Here is a 16,453-nt window from a genome sequence, read left to right on the forward strand (position 1 = left end):
CTTGGCAACAATGGATAATTTTTTCCACTGCGCATTTGATATTTGCATCTCAGATTTTAACTAGGCCTTGATAGCTCCAAAATTACACGCTTTTATATGCCTGTGATTATCTCGGCAGGATGATCAGCCCTTTTTCTGTAAAGATGATTGAGATCGCTCGTGGCATATTTTTGTTCCTGTAACATCATCTCTAGCCATCCTTGCACAGAACCTCATTGTTTTCCAGCCCTGCTTTTCCACCTCCGTCTGAGCAGGGGATGCTCAGGGGTCACGAGAGGCAGGGTTCTGTTGTGATTATGCAAACCATGGTAACCACGATGCGTTCTCTCTCCCTTCTCCTCTCCTAATGGCAGGTGCCTGGAGATCTGAGTCAAACATCCGAAGATCAGAGTTTGTCGGATTTCGAAATGTAAGTCCACTGCGTCTGCTTATGAGGGGCCCTTTAGAAATAGGATTCTGTGGTTTGGCTTGAGTCCCAGAAGGACCGCACGGGAAAACAGAAATCACTCTTTAAGTCCGCACAGGCTGGTTTGGTTCTGGTAGAGGTGGGGAGTTGTTCGCCTGCAGCCCGAGTCTGGCCTTCAGCTGTGTTTTATGTTTCCCCTTCAGTATTGAAAAACAATTTATTTTTTTATTTTGTCTGACATTTAAGAGTTGGAAGATATCACATAAAAGTGTAAATTACTCTATTTTCTTTAAAAGAAGAAAATCCTTGCAAGGCCATAGTCTGAGCTGAGCAGCAGCTTCCTCCTGCATACGGGGCAAGTGCTCATCAGTGAACCGCAGTCCGCACTTCTCCCTCTTGCCTGACTCTGGCTCCCCATTCATTTCATTGACTGTGTGTCTCTGTGGGAATTTGAATCTATAATCCCTGGTTGTTGGAAAGAACAATAGCTCAGTGCATCGCTCTGATTTTTTTTATTAGATTCAGTTCTGTCTGGTGCCTTTGCTGATAACCCCTAAGGAATTGGTTTGGTCTTTAGACTGACTATTTCTCATCAGGTTGTCTTGGTTTTTGGACTGATAATTCCCTTGGGCTGGTAAAGAGAGTGGAGTGGGCCCTGGATTAAGGCCAGCAGAACCCCCCTCTTGTCTCATTCACTCGCCTGTGTGGAAGAAGGTTTGGCCTCTGAGAAAAGGTGTCGTCTGGGAAGAGCCCACTTCTGGAGAGAGGGCCGGCCAGGGAAAGAGCGTCTTGTCAGAGCCATGCTGGCCTGTGCTGACATCTCAGCTACAGGACTCACGTTGGTGTGACCTCGGGCAAGCACTTAACCTCGCTGGGCCTGAGTTTTCCATCCATAAGAGGAAGGTCCATGATACCAGCCTCACAGGGTCGTGGGGGCGATTGAGTGAGATTGTGAAAACCATGGAGGACACCAGGAGCCTCTCGGTGCCTGGGTGGCTGCAGCAGAGGCGCAGGTGGCAGCCAGGTTGGTAGGATAAGGAGGTCCCTGTGGTTAAGAGGTGAAGCATAAAGACCAAAGGTGAGTTGCCTTCCAGGGGTGGGGTGAGTCCAGCATGAGGAGGATAATGGAATAGGCGCCTGGCAGAGGGCCAGGTGGGGCCACGCTGGGAAGGCAGGAGAGAGCTGGACAGGAGAATCCCCGAGACGTGTCAGTTGTGACCGGAAGGAACTCCTTATTAAAGTAAGAACTTACCAAGCACCTCCTGCAGGATGGTGTCATGTCAAGCCCTTGGTGGAGGGGATGAGCCGCAGTCCCTGCCTCAAGCCGCCTCTGCCGGGTCCAGTCACCTCATCTCCTCTCCGGAGGTTTGCAGCCTCCTCTGCAGGTGTGCTTATCTCCACTAATGCCAGAGGGATGCGCTGTTTCCCTCTCTTACTTTGCAGACCCAGATCTTCCCTGTGGTGTGCCTCTGGTTCCTTCCCCCCGCCCGCTCCCTTCCCCTCCCGCACACCAGCCACCCCGGCCAACGGCACCACTAACTCACTCGGTCTTCCCTGCTCAGGATCATCAACTTATTTCCTGAGCCCACACAGACACAGCATTTTCTTTGCACTGTTCTAACTCAGTCCCTCAACAACCCTCTGAAATGGCTGTTGTGTGCAGAGGACAGATTTGAGCACCATTCAGATCCAGGAAGTCTTGATCTAGACTCCGTGCCCTTCATGAACTTTAATTCCTTGCCCGAAACAACCTTTCCTACCTTCAGCTTCCCCTCCCCTACTCGGTTAACTCTCAGCGTTCCCCAAAGCCCTGCCCAAACCTTGCTTCCTGAAAGAAAGGACCCCCAATGTCCACTCTCCTTAGAGCCGGTGTTCCTCGGGGCCCCACAGCATTGATAATTAAATAATGTTTGTGTAACAGTTTCAGACATAAATGCACCTAACAACAGAGCTCCAAAACATATCATGTAAAACACTGACAGAAATGAAGGAAAATGGTTTTACCATGATAGTTGGAGCCTTCAATACCCCACTGTCAATGATGGGAAGAACTAGAGGGACTAATAAGAAATCAGGAGACTCGACTCACACTGTGAGGAAGGAAGGCCTAACAAACGCGCGTAGACACCCACCAAGCAGCAGCATTCGCCTCCAGTGCACATGGAACATTCTCCAGGATAGACCATAGGTTAGGCCACACAGCAAGTCTCAGTAAATCTAAAAAGAGGGAAGTCATACCAAGTATCCGACCACAGAGGAGTGATTTTTATGGGGATTTGCCTCTCCCTCATTAAAGTGCACATTCCATGAGGGCTGGGACTATGTCTGCTTTCTTCATTGCTCGCTCTCTCATACCTGGAAGAGTATCTGGCACATAGTAGGTTCTCAATAACTACTTGTTTAATGCATGAGTGAAAAACAAAAGAATGAGCAAATGAACTAATATCTAAGAGGGAGATGGCGTGCAAACAGTCATTCCAACGCAGTGTGGTAAGTGCTCTGAAAGGGAGAAACGCCGGGAGGTTGTCTGGCCTTAGCGATGCAGGAAGGCTAACGAAAACCAGAGTGTTAGCTGCACTTCTGCACTACCCCCCACACACACACCCCCTCCCACCTCGACAGAAATGAAAGGGGAACACTTTGGGCATGAGTACAATTTGGGGGACCTTTACAGGAAGACTATCATTAGATATACAAACCAATTTGGTGGCTTAGAATTGCAATTTGTACTTGGAGCCCTGGGGAAATGATCAATATTTTGCCCAATGAACTAGGTCAGCACCTCAGAGCTCAGAAGAAATGCTGCTTAAGAGAGGACCATTTCTGTGTGGAAATAAAGTGCTTTTTATTCTAGAGGTTGTGAGACGTCCTGAGTCATGGACTCTTCCATGATCAACATCTCAAATTCCCGGACAGGAGGGAGCAGATTTGTAGGAGCTGTTTGGCGAGAAGGAGGGCTCGGGGAAAAGTGTTTAGCCCCAGAGCACTCTAAGTGGGGGCAAGGCCGGAACCTCCCAGCCCTTCCAGGAGTGCACAGTGCTGGTTGGATAGCTGTTACGATTGGTCTTGACGTTTCAGCAACCGTTAGCTTATCAGCTCCTCATGGGCCGGATCCAGCTTGGTGGGGGTGCGGGTGGGGGTGGGGGTGGGGGGCTGGATGGTGAAAGGGTGGGGTGTGAATACCCAGTGACTCATAACTTGAGTTTAAAGCCTTCAAGGAGGCAAAACTGTCACATGACCAAAATAACCCTTGAAAGTTCCTTAAATAGCCTATGAGGATTAGCTGAGATAATATGTATAAAAGCATGGAGCCATAAGTTGCTGGGTACTTGGTCAGTGATTTTGTATTTGGCTTTAAGTCTGGTTTTATTTGAGCCATGCACAGAGTTTTTGTTCCTGGGCAAGTGGGAAGGGGGTCCTTGCACCTGGCCCCCTGGTGTCCTACCTCGTCGTTCTTTGTTCCCCCTCCCCCCCAGCTGTTGCTCTCACAGCCATGGCTGCTGGTCTCCTGAGCTCTCTCATGGGGTCTCCTCTCAAAACGGGGTCAGGGTCTAGAGTGAGCACAGTGAGGAGGCAGCATGACTCCCCCGGGTGCTCCAGAGACCCTGGGGGCATTACCGCACGACCCTCTGCAGTCTCTTCAGGGGCTTCTGGTTATCCCCCTCTTCAGATGAGGAAACTGAGGCTCATATACATTATGAGTGTGATACTCAGAACTGAGGGGCAGCTCGTTTGCATTCCAGAATACAAACTGAAAATGTAAATTAATTATTTATATATGTATATATATATATATATATATATATATATATATATATATACATTTAAACTAAGCCCTTTAAAAATAATCTTTGGGGACCAAATAATGCAACTTAAAACTGATCCTTTACCGTTAAGTGTTAGAGACGTTGTCATAAATTTTTTGCGCATGATGCATCTTAGGGGAAAAGATAGTCCCCTCCACCATTTTTGTAAATTGAAATGACCCATTTCGATCTTTTCTTTGGTCAGATCAAACCGGGCGCTGATCAACGTCTGGATCCCATCCGTGTTTCTCCGGGGCAAAGCAGCGAACGCGTTCCACGTGTATCAGGTAAGCGCCTGGCTGCCAGGTAGGCAGTGCTGGGGGAGAGCTGACTCGTTTGTTGCTCTGGTCTCGGCCTCCTGGCAGTAGCGTGCTGTGCTGTGCTATCCTGCGAGGCCACAGCTGTAGACCTTGCACTCAGCGGCCAGCTCCCAAGGAACTGGTCCTCCGTCCACAGGAGGGGGCCAGGTGGCTTCTCACACAGTTAGCCTCTCAGTGTGGCCGTGGGCCTTCGGCTCAGACAGCGTGAGGGAAGCGGGGGGCGGGAGGGGGCAGGGAGGGGGAGTCTGTGGCTTCTGTGGGAACTGAGGAGGCCAGGCATGGCTCTGGCCTCAGGAGCGCCGGTCCTGTGTCCGGAAATCTGAACTCCCCATGGTCCTCTAATAAGGCCCCTTTTCAGGCTGCTCTCTGAGGGGTGACGAGATGGCTCCCAGCAGCGCTGACTCTGGCCTCAGGGTGGTCTCAGCCACGTCCCCAGCATTTCTTGTGGGTCTGTCTTGTATCTCAAGCCCATCCCTTCACCTTGGGGTTGGGTGATGGGCTTCTGTGATTGGCCAGGTTTGGATCATGTGACCACCGCTGGCACCGGGGCTGGGGTAGATGTTATCTGACCATGTGTCTGAGAGGGGAGATGTGGCTCCCACATGTAAACCCGGGTACTCTTTCCAAAGAAGGGGCAACAGTTGGTCGACAAACAAAAACTGTAGTTGTCTCCTCTCTTTCATTGGGGTAGAGCCGGCCACCCACTGGCTCGGGTTGAGTGTCTGGGACCCTGAAACCTTTGTCTGTTTTGGAAGTAATTTTGCCTCAACAACTGGGACCCCAGTTTTCCATCTTTTCTCTGATTTTCTGATGCCTCTTCCAGCCCTGCCTCCTTATCCTCTCTCTGTCTTTCTCTGTCTCCCTGGATCCCAATGTCCCGCCGTCGGTGTTCACCTGTCCTGCAACTGTTTTGTTCTTAGATCTGACTTGTAGCTGCTTCCGGTTCTGCTGGCATCTGGTATCACAACAATGTTCACTGAGTTTTGTTTTTATTCCCCTGAGCTCTGTGAAAAGCCTTGTGTTTTGTTGCCATTTTTCTTGGTGGGGAATTGACCCATTGAAGAGTCATCTCAGATATTAAGATACTAGAGGCCCAGTGCATGAAATTTGTTCACTGGTGGGGGGGTCCCCTCAGTCCAGCCTGCACCCTCTCCAATACAGGAACCCTCGGGAGATGTCCGACTGCTGGGATCGGGCCTAAACTGGCAGTTGGACATCCCTCTCACAATCCGGGACCACTGGCTCCTAACTGTTCACCTGCCTGCCTGCCCGATTGCCCCTAACTGCCCCTCCCCCCCGCCCACTGGCCTGGTCACCCCCAACTGCCCCCCCTGCCAGTGTAGTCGCCCCCAACTGCCCCCCACCCCCGCCGGCCTGGTCGCCCCCAACTGCCGCCCCACCCCCACCAGCCTGGTTGCCCCTTACTAACCCCCCTACCGGCCTGGTTGCCCCACACAGCCTGCTTTTCGGTCATTTGGTCGTCCCTCACTAACCCCCCTGCCGGCCTGGTCACCTCACCCAGTCTGCTCCTCAGTTGTTTGGTCACCCTTCACTAACCCCCTTGCTGGCCTGGTTGCCCCATGCAGCCTGCTGCTCAGTCGTTTGGTCATCCCTCACTAACCCCCCTGTCAGCCTAGCCGCCCCACATAGCCTGTTCGGTCGTCCGCTTGGTTGTTTCGGATGCGACGGTCGCTTAGCCTTTTATATATATAGATTTCCTCCAAAGTCTGAGACGGTAAAAAAAAAATAAAAAAAAATGACATTGAACTTGAAAATAAAACTCAATTTTGTGGCCTTAAGTAAACCTCAGCTTTCTTGTCTGTGAAATGCAAATAGTAACGCTACTTAACTTGGAATGCTCTTACCCACATTAGGATTACATGGCGCCCAATGGACACGTAGTTTCTCTCTGGTCTTCAGACATGATTGCGTGTTTGGGCTCCGGGACAGGTCTGGTGGTGGACATGCGGTACAGAGGTTGGAGCATGAGCAGGGCACACACGTCTCACCTAAAATCTCAGGGACCGATGATTTCACAAGGACGCTCGCACCCGAGAGTCATTTTTGCTCCCCATTTAGCTGGGCAGCACTAGCACTCAAAGTGTCAGAGAAGCGGGGTGTACATGTTGCTCTCAGCTCTGACTTAAAAAGGGGGATTAGATAGGACAGATTTCTGAATATCTCCTCTTTCTTTCTCTTTGTATCCCAAACCCCAATAAACACACTCCCTTCAAGTTCTGCCTCCAAGTTGTGGTCATCAGAAAGCCGGGGTGTTGCTCTGAGGATGAAGAGTGAAGCTTTTATTCCGAGCGAAATGAAAAGGTGATGTCCCTGGAGAGGTGTCCTTGACCTTTCATTTTAGATTCTTTCCCCCCAGCTCACCCCGTGGCAGGTTCCAGCTTCTGAAAGCCAGTTGTGAAATGAGAGGGACACAGCAGATATGCCGTTGCCTGGGAGATTGTTGCCACAGCGGTCACAGTGGCGTTCCAGCCTCCCTCTCCCCGTACACTGTTATGAGAGCTTCCCAGGGTGTGGTCCAGCCAGTGACGGGGAGGGGGCGCGGCCCAGAGTTCATCTAGCCGCTTGGCAGCTCCGAGCACCCGGGCAGCTGCAGCCCTCACCGTGGGCCCTGAAACCTCTCTTGATGTTGGAACGGGGGAAGCAGCACCTCTTGAATGCATTGTTTTCTCCTTTTTGCTAATGATGCTTCTACTTGGTACCTCAAGAGCAAAAGCTGAGCCAAGTATGACTCCGGACCTTTTCCTACAGTGATAATAGTAACATTTCTAAGAAGCAGCAGCTGCCTCTCACTGGTCTGTGTGAGTTACATACAATAACTAGCTCACTCAGTCCTCACAACAACCCTTATCCCCATTTTGTGAATGGGAAAACAGAGGCACAGAGAAGCATCTCATCCTATAACATGTTTTTCAGTCCAAATAGCATTTTCTAACAAGATATCAGTTTGCAGATTCTGTGAATGAGGGAGGGTGCAGTCTAGCTCTTTAAGAATCCAAGAAAGAGATGGGGCAATTGCTTCATTCTGAAGGGCCAGGCCCAGCCTGACCAGGATCCTGCATCCCTGAGACGGTGGGCCAAGGGCACACGTGGGGCCGAGCCAGGCACTTTCTGTAGGACGGCCCTGGGTCCCCTGCAGACACACTGCCACCGGAGCCCTGCCAATCCCAGCGCCGCCCTGGAAGGGCTCAGGGACGTTCCCTGAGAGTCTCTCGTTTGAGCGACTTCAGGAGACTTTGCCGAGAACCTGCCTGGGGAGATGCACTGGTGAGTGCCAGAGGAATGTGATCTGTAGGTGAAGGGACTTGGCCAGAAGTGCTGTCCCTTTGCAGGACTGCCGGCCAGGTGTTAACAAAGGTCTGCACCTCTGAACACAGGCTCCCATGCTCCTCGCCTGTGATCGGTGGGCCGAGGTGTGTTCTGGCTCTAAAAGTAATAAATGGCAGCACTTGACCAATTTTCAGAACAAGTAAAATTGATACCCGGAACTTTCTAATTCAAGTTTTTTGTCCACAAATATATCTTACACTTCTAGCCCCTGCTAGTGCTTGGCTGCTGGCAGACACTAGCCAGAGAGAAAATGATTAAGCAGCAACAAATAAAATGTCAGGAACAAGACTCAATCTATTAACTGGTCTTGCTTATTTCTTTTTCGCTTCTTCTCTCTGTGCAAACACAGATGTGCTTGCAGGTTTGATTCTCCATCACTTCCATCTGATATAGTTACATCCGTGTTAATCAACTATTTCCTGATTTCTGTCTTTGTAATTGTTTGATGTTATTCCCTGACTGCCCTGACTTCCAAACAGGTCTGCGCTCCACTGTGTCTGTGTCCTACTGCAGTGTTTGCAAAGGCCGCTAGACCTTAAAGCAACCTGCCTGTTTTTTTCTTAAGCAAACATCACAGCCACGAAGTTGGTCTGAGCCCTCCGGTCTTTCCCTCTGAGAAGAGCCATTCACTGTGCGTACAGCAGGAATGGGACCTCGGTGTGCGTTAATATCAGCCTTGGCATTCAGCCACTAGAACCACTAGCTGCTTACAGTATCCCATTCGCACAGCGCAAGTAATTAGGGCTCCTTTGTGAAGAGGTTGCTTTGTTTCAGTAAAGCCTTTTCCTTCTAGAACAAGTCCCCTTTGCTGGAGAGCCCAGGCTTGGCTGCAGGAGAGGTGGTGCCCCAGGAAGACCCACTGCGTGTGGGAGGTCTCCCTCCCCCAGTAGGGAATCATAGAGCCTGAGCCACTCCCTCCCAGGTGCATTCTGGCACAGGGTATTCACACGTGTGATGCAGGGAACGCCCATTGTTCTATTAATCATAGACCACAAGGTCCAGGTGGGCTGGGGGTGGTTTGGGACTTCGGTGATGTTTTTGCTCTTTGCTCTTTGCACTTAGGGTTTCTCAGCTCTTCCTTTTCATCTTCTCTTCTAAGGAGGCTTACACCTCAGGCCCTCAAGTTTTCGTTTACCTGCAGCTCTATCTTTACGCTTCCTTGGTGTGTAGCTCTGCGGAGAGGGAGGGATCCATTCAGGAGAGGAGGAGGAAAGGGCTGAGCCAGGTGCAGGATGGGGGCCCTGCTGCAGTGAGCATGCCTGTGAGGAGCTCTGCCCTAGAAGGTCCCTGCCAGATTTCGGGGGGACGGGGACCACTTCTGAAGCTGAAGTGATTCTCTCGTACTCGCGTCTGGTCCTTCCCGCCATATCCGTAGTGTGCAAGGCAGGCGGGACAGCAGCTGTGGGTGGATTTTGGGGTTTCGTTCCAGCCAGCCCTGGCTTAAGGCTGCACAATAAGCAAAACACAGGGGCCGTTGCCTCTGTTCTTGCTCCCTCCTTCCTCCAGGCCGTTCCACCCCACACACTCAAGCACCCCAGCACTTCTGAGGATGACAGCCGCTCTTGGGGTGCTCGAGGCTTCCGGGAAAGCCTGATAGAGGCAAAAGGCCAAAACCAAGCTAAGAGAAGTCCGTTTTCCTCCCCCTTGATGTATATGTCACTATTATTTTCTGTTACTCTTTTTCCTGCTTTTGCAAACGGGGAACTTTCTTTTTCTATCACAGTATAATGCCTTTATCCATGCAGAGTCGAGAGCCCTGGCTGCAGGCTTGCCCACCTCTGGGTACCTTGGCCAAACCACTTCCCCCATGGGCCTGTCTCCTCCAGTCTGATAAGATGGTCTCCGAGGCTCCCCAGGCCCAAGATCCCTGCTCCAGGCCTGCTGCCCCACCCTCAGCCCCTCCTGTGATGGGGAACTTGGGGGAGGAAGGGACAGTGGCGCCTCTGAGGCAGAAGGAGGGGTTGGTTCTACTCCGCAGTGCAGCAGAGAGAGCCTCATCCCCCCTTCCCTCTGAGTTGTGGGGAACAGGCATTAAGGGGCACCAATGCTGGTCGGGCCTCGGGCCTGGCACCACGATCCTGCCCTTCTTAGTGAGCTGTGGCTGTGAGAGCTGCCTCCTGGCAGTTGCCTTCCTCACGTACTGTTTTTAAGGGTGGTGTCAAGTGAGGCAGGAGGTGGGTGATGACATGGGAAGGTAAGCGGGTGTTTGGGAGCCACTCAGTACAGTGCATGAAGCTCGGCTCAGAGCCCTCGTCAGCATGGTCGCCGTGGCCCACCCTCGCCTCCACCACTGGAGCAGCAGAGGCCTGAGGAGGACTAGCTTGGTGGAGGTCGTCATCGGGTCCCCGTCAGAGGCAGCTGGCCCTTTCCTGTCACCTTGTCTGCCAGGAGATTTCTGGGGAGAGTACAAGTCCCAACAAAGACATCTTCCTGCCTGGCTGTTGTTTTTCAAAAGCCTGAAGTTTTTGTTTTTTAAAGAGAGACTTCTTTGTGTTTTTGTTGGCCTGAGGAGACAGGTGGGGGCGGGGGAAAGAGACTGAAGTGCCAGGTGGCAGGGCACCAGGTGGCAGCACACCAGGACGGAGACCTCCGGGGGTCTGGGCCCCAGGCTGGGCAGAGCTCTAGCCTGCCTTGGGTGGTGTGGGGCAGAGAACCAGGCAGGACCCGCAGACTGGCAGCAAGTGTGCCAGCGTCTGCAGGTCGGAGGCCCGCTCGGGTCGTCTAGGCACCATGCACTGTCCTGTAGGCTGGGGACAGGGGTGGGGCCCTGTGATGGCCGAGACGGCCTTCCCCACCAACTCGGCAGGACCATCTTAGAGTCCTGATTGGAATGCAATCAACGTGTACTTCTGGAAGCCTTGGCTTTGACACCTGCCTCGAGCACCACGTGACATGTTTCAATGAGCCTTGTAATTACACAGGAAGTCAGGCGGCCACTTTTCCCCTCTCACCTGCATAAAATATAAAAATTAAAAAAAAAATCAAGATGAACTAGTTCAGCCGTGAAGGTCTCCTCGCAGGAGGGTTGCTGTCTGGTCTCAGGATGCTGCACAATCGGAGTCCCAGTGTCTGCATCCATCAGACCTTCCCTTTGCCAATGACAGGCCCACCTGTCATCATCTGAGCAGGACGGATGCCGTGCTCAGCCTCCCAGGACATTATCTTGCTCTGTCAGAGGATGAAATAGGCTGGGGCCGGGGGCCTGGTCAGGGCTGACAGGTAGATGGATTCTTCTCCCCATCCAGTCCCCACGGAGAAAAGATGGCACATTCTGTAAAGTACCACGTGAACCCTCATGCAGCTCAACCTAGGCCCGAAAAGCCCAGTTTTTCTTTCCTTTACTACGTCCTGAGTGGTTGGGTTGTTATATGGGGTAGTGAAAGCGAAGGCCATGAACCTCACATCTCCCCTGGGGAGGAGCTCTGGCCAGAAGCCAGGACAGGACAGGAAACTCCCGGGAAGCTTGCTGGGAGCCTTGGTGATGGAGTGAGTATCTCTGCGTTTCTAAACGTTTCTCCCCAGTCCACGTAGCTCAGAGGCCGGCAGAGGAAAGCCCAGGAACGTGGGGTCCCAGCCCAGTCATTGATTCATTCATCGAACACTTGCTGAGCCCTCCTGTGTGGGGGTGGGTGCTCAGGTCAGCAGTAGCACGGGCCCTCCCTCCAGGAGAGTGCCAGCCCAGTGGCCGCCTTGAGTGCTGGAGCCTCCTGTTCCCCGTGAGACAGCCCTGGGCACTGCTTTCTGTGCCATGATCCAGTTGCATCTCCTTTAAGGCGGCTGCCTTCCCCCAGCTGGTCTGCAGTGCAAGTGCTCTGGGTTCACGCGTTGAGCCAGACCGTGCCCCCCAGCACACCTCTCACATTCAGAGTCCAGAGGGCCCCTTACTTGCTTCCTTTGCGCTGTCTGGCTGTGTCTGAGGGCCAGCAGGTGGCGCCCTCCCTCTGGGACCTTGGGCAGGAAGATGGACTGGGAAAGCAGAGTGGGGGCAGGGGTCTTCTCATTTTCTTCCTTGTTCTACAATTCTTCTTTTCTCATCGTTCTCCCCCTCCTTTTTTAGTCTTTTCCTCTTCTCATTCTGCTTTCCTCTTCCTTCTCCTTTCCTCCTCCACCTCCCTCTTACCTCTCCTTCCCCTCCCCTCTCTCCCTCTCTCTGTTTTGTGTCTCCTTTCTCTCTCTCTCTCTCTCTCCCCCCCTCACTTCTTGCCCTCCCACCCTTCTTCCTCCCCTTTCCCTCTGTCTTCTGCCCATTCTCCATCCTCACCTCAGAGAGGAAGCGGGGAACCCTCGTTATCTGCCCATTGGTCTGGTACCTGGAAGGAGACGTTCTGTGGGCCGAAGGGGGCGACTGTTTTCTGCCTTCGCTCATCAGATGGCTCTTGGATTCGTCTTTCTCCTGTTGGACTGCAGGCTTTCTTTGAGCTTTTGGGAAGTGGAGGTGGAGGGATTAGGTAAAGTGTGGGGGGCAACTTTTTCTCCTGGAGCCCGAATCGGCATGCTGATTGGCAGCCCAGGCTGCCTGCCCTTGGGGGTCGCTTGACAGCAGAGGACCCAGGGTGCTAGAAGGGGGTCCCTGGCACTGTTACCTGGTCTCTCCTAATGATATTTGCCTGCAGCTTTTTAATGACCAGTTAACATTCTCATGCAGACTTGAAACAAGTGTTAATTGGTCGGTGATGCTTTTGTTCTTAAAATGGGAGGGACTTTATTGCTTTTCATCATATGCTCTAAAGCAGCAGTCGCCAACCTTTCGGACCTCACAGACCACCAGTGGTCCTCGGGCCACTGGTTGGCGACCGCTGCTTTACGGCCATATGCCATTGGCCCCTAAATTCACCTGATCAGCAAAGAAAACTGATCTCCACTCATAACAGGAATCATATGTAGAATATTTTTATTGATGATCATTCTTTTATCAAAAAATTGTTTTCCAAGTAGAGTGGGTAGGAAGAGAAAGGGGGCCTGTGGTGTCTGGTTGTAGTCTTGGAGTTTCCAGGTATGGCTTGGTCATCTGCACTGGTTTCTGGGGTTTCTCTGGGTGTCTGGGGGTTTCTCCGTACCCCGGATAATGATTTTGGTTCTGAAACTTTGGGGTCTCCTGCTCAGTCAGTTCAGATGTCCCTTCTCCGGGACACTTGCCTTCCATCACCAGGAGCAGCCCTTGTAAACTGCCCAGACTTGTCCCATGTGTCTTACAGGACCCAGGCCAGGGGGTGGGGTGGATGGGGGATGAGAGAGGGGTGGGGATGCTGCTTGACATCCTCTGCCACACAGACAGCCCCAGCAGCGTCCTGGCCCAGTGTACCAGCAGTCCCGCAGGCAGGAAGCCCTGCTCAGTCGTGAGCGATGAAGCGATGTTTCCTCCCAATGCTCCGCTTACTGTCCTTGTGCTTTTCCCCGGGGGCAGGTTTGCTCAGGGAGCTGTGTCTTGGTCAAAGGGCTGGTGTAGCGGTGGAATCTGCGCAGTCCTGGATACATGGACAGGCAGGGCCCTCTGGATGCAGGGCCCCCAGCCTGCTCCTGTGATGTGATCCCCGTTCACATCCAGCCCAGGGCTCCTCACACAGGGGCAGTGTGGGGACTAGCTGACCACCGATTCTGACCGAGATACTAATTCTGACCTACACCTGCTTTATTGTTATGCATCTCTGCACCAGGGTTATGCATCGCTGCACCCTCTTGGGTGAAGGAGAAAGAAGCCTGGGTCAAACTGGCATAAGAAAAAAGGACCCTCATTGGTTGCCTAATGGAAACTCAGTGGCATGAGGACCGTCCCCCAGCTTTGGAGAGAGCTGCTTGGCGCTCTGGGATGGCTCTGTTCACAGCCAGGCTGCAGGCAGGGCGGCGCAGGCAGCTCCTGCGGATATCCCCTCCGCTCAGCTGCCCCGTGGAAAAGGCCTCTGTTTCTCCCAGTGTGGACAGCAGTCCTGGAGTGGATTCTCATGGCCCTTCTCTCCCATGGGCCATGCCCTTGTCATGCACTGTGTCCGGACGAGCGCTGTTCATGCAGGTCATATACCTACTCCCCAAGCAGAGGTCAGCGGGAGAGGAAAGTGAGGATGAGCTCACCCTGCAGAAGGGGGACTGGTGTCAGGTGGGCCAAAGCAGCATGTGTCCACTGAAGCTCCCAGGCGCATACAGCCCGGCTTGGCTCGGGAGCCGCTTGGTGACAGTTATGTATCTCTGCACCAGGGTTTCTCGGCTGCAGCACAGTTGGCATTTGGGGCTGGACAGTTCTTCGTGGTGGGGCTCACATTTGCACTGTAGGATGTTGAGCAGCATCCCTGGCTTCTACCCAGTCACTCCCACACTCTCTCCTTAGTGGTGACGACCCAGGGTGTCTCAAACATTGTCAAATGTCCCCTCAGGGCACAGTCGCTCCAGGTTGAGAACTGCTGCTTTACATGGGAACCCTGAATGCTGGTGCGGTTTTATTTTGTTCTCTTGGACATAAATGGGATCATAGAATACATGCCTTCCACCTTGCCTCCTGACTTTCTTGAGTTTCTACAGAGGGGTTACTTCCTGGTATGAGAGAAGCATCATGTATGCAGCTATTCTGATGATGGACGCTTAGATTGCTTTATTGCTGACCACTGCAAACCGAGAGCTGCCAGGGTTATCCTTGTAGAGCCCTCTTTGCACACGTTGCAGGCTTTTCCTAAGATAACTAGAAGGGGGCTTGCTGAGGGGAGGAGTATCTGCGTTTCTTATTTTAATGGGCCCATCCACATTGCTCTCCCAAATTGCCGATATTGGCTATTACCAATCTTTTAAATGTTATCAGTTTGAAAGAGGAAAAAAAATATTTCATTGGTGTTTGAATTTTCTTGATTATTTGTGAGGTTGAGCAAACATCTGTACTTTAATTTGTCATTAGTGTTTTTATTTGGCGAATTGCCTACTTGTGTCCTTGTCCCATTGTTCTACGTATTGTTCATTATTTTCTCGTCAATTACTGTCCTTTCTCGTCAATTACTCTGTTTCGGTCTCCTGCTTGTCATTAATTTTACTTACTGAGTGTTCTTTTGTTTCCTGGTCTTCAAATCTTGGGGAGCAAGGAGTTTTGTGACTGACCTGCTGAAGCACTGTGTCTTATTTCATTACTGCAATAGACCTGAGCTTTTGTAGACATTCTTTCCATTTTAGAGGTGGAGAAAGAAATGCTCAGAATGGTCAGTAAATAACTTGTCCAAGGTCATACAGCTCAAAGGCGTCAGAGCCAGAGTCACTGCTGGTCTCCCCACCCCGAGGGCAGGGTTTTTCGCTGGTCTCCCAGGGCCTCCAGAGGCCAGAATGGAGACCAGCAGGTGGAAGTTAGAAAGCATGTTTTGGCTCGTCTGTCTGTCTCTTATATCCAGTCATCCTGCAGTGGGCTAGGTGGGATGTCGTTGTGAGGATAGACACATTCTCGGTTATTGACTACTTGATTTAAGAAAAATTGAGCGTGGAGAGCTGTTCAAAGGCAGGTAGTCTTACCAAGTACTGATCTTGACCCTCAGCCACATATGACCTGAGCTGTGGTCTGGCGCTCTGAGCTGGTACTGCCGAGCGGAGGTTCCTTTTCTGAACAGGGTGCTGCTACTCACCCGATGCTCACCCTCAGGCTGTGGGAGGCAGCAGGTAGAAACAGTTTGCAAGCAATTAGGCAGCTGTTCAAATGTCAGCTATTATGATTTATGTTTATGTGATGAATGTTTTCCCAAGGCCTGTGGCATGGGAATAATAATTACTTCATTTCTGTGTATAAAAACATCGGCCCTGTGCATGGGTGGGTAAGTGCCTCTCCTCGCTGGGTGAGCTCCATGACGATCTTCAGAACCTGAATGGTGCTGGCCGGAGAGGGCTCTCATCTGAACAGGGGTGTACACCGCTAGTGCTTTTGTGGGGGTTTTGTCCCCAGTTCTGGCTTTGAGGACTCATAATAAGGTAGAATGGGTGGGACTGTTGCTTTAAGCTTTGGGAACTTTTTACCACCCCTTCCAGATACAGTGTTTTGAGTCCAACCTTTAAAGGTTCTCTCCTTGTGCTGCCAGCAGACTCATCTGAGACTGTGAATTCCAGCTCCGTGCCAGACTTCCCAGCGAGCGACTCTGTCAGACTCTCTGGCTGTGTGAGCTGAGGAAGCTGCTCCGGCTGGCGGTGTGCAGAGGCTGCTTTGCAGGGGCCAGTAGAGAGGAGAATGTGAAAGATGTGTGGTTGCTCTCAGGTCCAGGAAGTCTAGGGAAGCCGGTGTTCTGACTGCCACACAGGACAGTGGAGCTGGGCAGGAGGCACCTCGCCTCTGGACTTGCGCTGCTGCTTGGTCAGCTGTGGCCCAGACAGCAGGAGGCAGGTTGGAGGCAGAGAGCCAGGGAAGACTTGGGGGAATCAGGGTTTGAACAACTCAGTTACCAGATGATGAGGAAAGGAAAACAAGCTGCATTTCGCAGCATGTGATTTAGAAGAAGCTACAGGCAGGGCTATGGAAGTAACTGAGTCATGTTACCCAGGCTGCCCCTCCCCTGCTCATTTTCACATGAATCTATTTATGAAAAAAGGACATAGGAAACATGCATAAGGCCACAGTGAAGAGT

General features: G+C 51.9%; 1 protein-coding gene across 1 annotated transcript in view; it reads left to right on the forward strand.

The window, feature by feature from the left end:
• SNX29 (sorting nexin 29) overlaps positions 1 to 16,453 on the forward strand; it is a 452,780-nt gene that overhangs the window by 319,738 nt on the left and 116,589 nt on the right. Inside the window, exons 17-18 of the mRNA XM_054714743.1 lie at positions 354 to 409; positions 4,418 to 4,499. Of these exons, the coding sequence (XP_054570718.1) occupies positions 354 to 409; positions 4,418 to 4,499 (138 nt within the window). The remainder of the gene's footprint in view (positions 1 to 353; positions 410 to 4,417; positions 4,500 to 16,453) is intronic.

Source organism: Eptesicus fuscus, chromosome 4, assembly GCF_027574615.1.
Source record: "Eptesicus fuscus isolate TK198812 chromosome 4, DD_ASM_mEF_20220401, whole genome shotgun sequence".
Lineage (NCBI taxonomy): Eukaryota > Metazoa > Chordata > Mammalia > Chiroptera > Vespertilionidae > Eptesicus > Eptesicus fuscus.